The sequence below is a fragment of the Cajanus cajan genome, chromosome 11 (assembly GCF_000230855.2).
Source record: "Cajanus cajan strain Asha chromosome 11, NIPB_CcT2T_4, whole genome shotgun sequence".
NCBI lineage: Eukaryota > Viridiplantae > Streptophyta > Magnoliopsida > Fabales > Fabaceae > Cajanus > Cajanus cajan.
In genome coordinates, this window is record NC_138527.1 from 402,283 (window position 1) to 407,563 (window position 5,281).

The 5,281-nt window shown below is 33.5% G+C and overlaps 1 protein-coding gene across 2 annotated transcripts; it reads left to right on the plus strand.

Moving 5' to 3' along the window:
• The first annotated feature begins 216 nt into the window (after positions 1-216).
• LOC109815491 (GTP-binding nuclear protein Ran-3) lies at positions 217-2,802 on the plus strand. 2 transcript variants are annotated; one of them, XM_020380230.2, is made up of 9 exons: positions 217-376; positions 460-529; positions 638-694; positions 796-913; positions 1,303-1,392; positions 1,493-1,672; positions 1,776-1,853; positions 2,246-2,353; positions 2,588-2,802. In XM_020380230.2, the coding sequence occupies exons 1-8, from the start codon at positions 374-376 to the stop codon at positions 2,313-2,315; spliced, it is 666 nt and encodes a 221-aa protein (XP_020235819.1). In that variant the 5' UTR covers positions 217-373; the 3' UTR covers positions 2,316-2,353; positions 2,588-2,802. The 2 variants fall into 2 exon arrangements, with proteins under 2 accessions (XP_020235819.1, XP_020235818.1); XM_020380229.3 differs by lacking the exon at positions 2,588-2,802 and having other exon boundaries at positions 2,246-2,507.
• Positions 2,803-5,281: the final 2,479 nt, after the last annotated feature.

Here is a 5,281-nt window from a genome sequence, read left to right on the forward strand (position 1 = left end):
TTAGTTTTAAAAGAAAGAAAATTAAAAAATAAAACAAAATCAATAGAAGAGTGCATTTAGTAAATAGAGCGAATTCGTTTAGCAATTGTTGATAAAGAAAGAAAATGGAAGAGAAACATCTTGATCCAACTGAGGGTTTATGGATTAATGATTGGGCCGGGCTTAGTTTGAGATTCAAATTGGAAAGAGCGTAATCGAAGTGTGGAGAGAGTTGAGAGGTGCGTTAGCGTTAGGTTAACGCATTCAATACAAAACACCGAACTTGAAACCCTTCCAATATAAACCCTCGCTTGTTTGTGTGCTCTTTCATACTCTTTGTGTTAGATCACTTGCTCTGCTCTTCAAGCAAACGCAGCATCATACTCACCATTCCATGGTACGCTCTCTCCTTTCAATTTCAACACTTTCTTTTCAATTCTAGTCAGGCGTTCGATTTACTCTTTATCTTTTGCGTTGCAGGCTTTGCCCAATCAGCAAACCGTGGATTACCCCAGTTTCAAACTCGTAATTGTCGGTGATGGTGGCACAGGTAATCTTTTATTCTTTTTGAATTTTTCAGCAATGGTTATGTCAATTGCTTGACGATCTAGGTTATACCTTGGTATATGAGCTTTATTATCGTGTTGAACATTCGCAGGAAAGACGACTTTTGTGAAAAGGCATCTCACTGGGGAATTCGAGAAGAAATATGAGCGTAAGGTTCATTTTTAATTAAGGATATGATGTGTGCCTAAATGCTCATCTTGTTCCACCTATGAATATATTCTTTTTCTCGATATTGCTTGTCCTAAACAGCAACCATCGGTGTGGAAGTTCATCCATTGGATTTTTTCACAAACTGTGGAAAGATTCGATTCTACTGCTGGGATACTGCTGGACAGGAGAAGTTTGGTGGCCTTAGAGATGGATATTAGTAAGTTATTTGGTCTCAGTTTTTTGCTTAACAGATTGCGTTTGTTATGACACAAGCTTAACAGGGGTTTTCACTCTCAAGTTGTTTTTCATGGGTATTAAAATGTATAATTGGTTAATTCCGTTTGATTCCATAGGTTTTATCAGTATCAGAGTTGGTGGTGTTGTTTTGCATGGCAGTTGCCTTTTTAGTCTTATTTCTATTAGGATGTCTGTGTTAGATATATAGATATTCTAGAATTTTAAAACTGTTATGAAATATTTTACTTGTTCCACTGGAAATTTCTGTCCGAGTAGAGTCTATTATTCTTCTGTGATACGAACAATTTTCAACTTTCCTTGTGCCTCCAATCTGCTCTTTGTCTAATGCTAGTAATATTGTGTTTGCAGTATCCATGGGCAATGTGCAATTATCATGTTTGATGTTACTGCTCGTCTAACGTACAAAAATGTCCCTACATGGCACCGTGATCTTTGTCGGTTCGTACATCCTTGTAGCATTTTTGGTGGTTGTGTCTCTTATTTTTTGGCTATATGTTGTTTATAACATGGGTAACATCTGCCCAACTGATTTTTTCAGGGTCTGTGAAAATATCCCTATTGTTCTCTGCGGAAACAAGGTTGACGTTAAGAACAGGCAAGTGAAGGCAAAGCAGGTTACTTTCCACAGGAAGAAGAATTTGCAGTACTATGAGATATCTGCTAAGAGCAACTACAACTTCGAAAAGCCTTTTCTGTATTTGGCCAGGAAACTTGCAGGGTAGAGCCTGAGTTTCTACTTCATAATTTATACATAAGAAGTCAGAACACATAAAACATTTAAAAGCACAACTAATTGTTTGCCACTTGTGTCAATTTTGCAGCGATCCTAACTTGCACTTCGTAGAATCTCCTGCATTGGCTCCACCTGAAGTTCAAATTGATTTAGCTGCACAACAACAGTAAGCTATCTTTCATGAACAAAATTTTCTCCTCCGCTTCCATCAACCTTGTGCTTGATTTATTACTGGCATGATAAGAAAAAGGTAGATTGTACATTTGCAAAGTTGCGTTTGGAATTAAAAAATCCTTTCTAAAAGTGGATTGTCACAATCAATAATGATACGGAGGTGAGGTAAATGGTAAGGAAAAAAAAGTGATTTGGGGTGTTAGGAGGGGGAAGACCTTGTTTTTAATAAAGATATAGAATGAGAACTGTTTCCCATACTCTTACTTTCTACTATGCCAACTTAACATTAAACAAAGTGAGTTAATTGACCGTCCATCCATCCCATTCATGATTGAAAATGTTCATTTTAGATTTCCTATATTTATGCATTGGTGGCTTTTGCAGGCATGAAGCTGAGCTTGCTGCAGCTGCTAGTCAGCCCCTTCCTGACGATGATGATGACACTTTTGAGTAGAGGACTTGTGTGTTTGTGGACTGTCTTCTTGAGTGCTGGTATTTCAATACTATTGTATGTGCTTTTGGGGGTTGTATTGGTATTTTTGGATGTGAATTCGATGATCTGAATTCAATCATTATGATATTTGGTTTACCTAAAATTGAAAATTACCCTTAACTAAAGATATTTCATATCACTTTGGCTTTAAAATATGCCTTTTGCGTGTCTGATCGAGCTTAAAAAGTTGAGGAATGGTTGATTAAACAATTTTTTTTTTCTTTTAATATTAGGGGCCTCACGAAGGTGGGGGTATTGGTAACTGCTGGAGGGTAGGGTAAGAACGAAGGCTGTGTTGAGTTCGATCCTACTTTTAGTTTATCCCGAAGCAGGATGCAAATTGGATGGTTTTGGTTTCTATAATTCTTTTTTCTTACGGGTAAGAAGTACAATGATCGCAATAAAGTTTGAATATTTAATATATGTCAATACTATCTCAATTCCTCCATGTTGATTCTAGTGGCTCGGGTTTCTGTAATTGTATTTAAATCGTTTTACGTTTTAAGCAGTGTTTTAAAACCCGGACCGACCCGGCCGGTTGGACCGGGAACCGGTGGTCCAGCCGGTTCGAATATGAAGTTGGATCGGTTATGCAGTTGACCCGTTTCAAACCGGATTGAACCGGTCAATTTTCTGGTTTAACCGGTGAACCGGTGGGTCAAACCGGTTCAACCACTTTTTTTTCTTATTTTTTTTTAAAATTTTTTTAAGGAATCATAAATCACAAAAATAATAATGAAAATTGAATCTCTTAATGAAAAAGCAAGGAGTCTTATTAAATATAACAATGACTACTTGTTCTAATATATTTGTTTGCAATATATATAACTTAAATAACTTTTATAGTATATTATTAATTTTAAATTATATATTTAATAATGCAATATCTATGTAAATATTACATATATTATTTTGTGATATTAATTGCAAGCATATTATATATGTACATATTATTTATATTTTTAATTTGTATTAATATGCCGTTTAACATGTAATTTTTTATGTATTTTTTTACAAAATAAAAATAAAAATAATTTTAAATAAGAGAAAAATTAAAATTTAAAATAAGATATGAATTTATTAAAATTTATAAGTATAAAATATATTTAATATAAATATTTTTTAATAAAAATCGAGTCATGCGGTTCAACTAGTGACCTACCGGTTCAACCTTTGACCCACTGACCCAGTACCTTAACCGGTTCGATGACCGGTCCGGTTTTTAAAACTATGGTTTTAAGTGATTAGTGTTATAAAATATATATCACTTGATATATTGTAGTGGTGTCACTCGTTATCAGATCTACCTACTGTATATAAAAAAATCAACGTGGTTAAAGTAATTCTAAGCAATGTATAAGTGCACGAAATCTAGTTTTCTGCTGTGATTCGATACTTGCTAGAGTAGGGGTTGCCGGTGCCATGCTGTGGTGTACTATTGTAAGTGATTCGATAATTGTGGAATCCATGAAGTTTTTAGGGTCTGGTTACATGATAACACCAAACAAGTAACGTGGTTGACATAACTCACACTTATACAAGTATGGTCTTAACGTGCATCACGCATCTACATAACTCACTTATACAAGTATGGTCTTAACGTGTATCACGCATCTACATAACTGACACCTATAAAAGTATGGTCTTAACGTGTATCACGCATCGCAAGACATAAAACTTGATATAATTTGAGAGAATTTTTATTAAGTGATCTTATCAACATTGTTTAAACATAAAGAGTGTCTTTCATGATATATAATTATACATACACAAGGTGTCTTTCATGATATATAATTCTATGTACAAGGTGTCTTCAATACATTTCACAAATATATAAGGTATACATTTAAAAGTTATAGGCTTTAAAACTATCTAAGGTCATTAGGAATAGAGTAATTGTATAGGTAATTATTGAGTCACCAATGAATCATGTTGAGGGGTGAGTAGGAGACATATTCATCCCTTGCAAAATATGACGTATGTCTTTGGACTTTGGCTATCAGTATAATGACATGTGAAAAAGTGTGGTTATACAAATGAGTTAACATATAATATTGAGTTTATTTGTGATTGAATATTTATTTAGGTATTGGAAAATAGATAATCAAATTAAATGAGAATAACACTTTTATGTTTCGGATTGGATTAAAACATATAGACAAAAGGATAAATTAGTTTATGATAACTTTGGTTGTGGAAGGTTATAATTACATTGCTAATTTTCTCATTGATTAGGTGATAATAATGTATTATTATTGTTTATAATGTTTAACATTATATTAGATATTATATTAATATTATTTTCAATTAATTGAGAACCTATAAAGGTATATACATTGAGTAGATAAATAGAACAACTAATTAAATTAAATGATTTAAATAAGATTTATTAATTAACAAAAGATATAATTAACGATTCAATCAAATTGTTATATATTTAGATTTGTAGTGGGTAAAACCAATGTTTTAAGATTTGTCGTGGAAAGCTATTTTTTTTTTTGATAGGCAAATGTTAGTAATTAGTAATTAGTAGTTATCTCCGTTGGGTCCTAGGGGGACTCGAACCTCCGTCCTTCCTTATCCCTCCAGCCCCAGGACCACCTCCTTTACCACCAGACCACCTTATCACTCCTATTAGGTTTTTGTAATCCAAACATAGGTTGTTGATTAAAGCATACTACAAGAGGTAAATTTAAACCTTATGTAACTCTTGTGTACTGTGTGATCCAACAGAATGAGGTGTTTTTCCACTCATGATTTCCGTGAAAGTTTACTTTAAAATTACACCCCTTGGAAATCCAACAATGCGGAGAGGATGGTGTTTGGTATCATTCTAATAGTTTTGGTGAACTCTAATAGAAGTGTTTTCTACAATGTGATACTTATCTTTGACTTCTTTTCTACTAAGCTAATTTTATCAGGTAACT

Excerpts from the sequence above, each read along its gene's own strand:
- LOC109815491 (XM_020380230.2), top strand. Across the intron at positions 695-795 it reads ATTCGAGAAGAAATATGAGC|CAACCATCGGTGTGGAAGTT; the intron begins GTAAGGTTCATT and ends TGTCCTAAACAG. Across the intron at positions 1,854-2,245 it reads GATTTAGCTGCACAACAACA|GCATGAAGCTGAGCTTGCTG; the intron begins GTAAGCTATCTT and ends TGGCTTTTGCAG.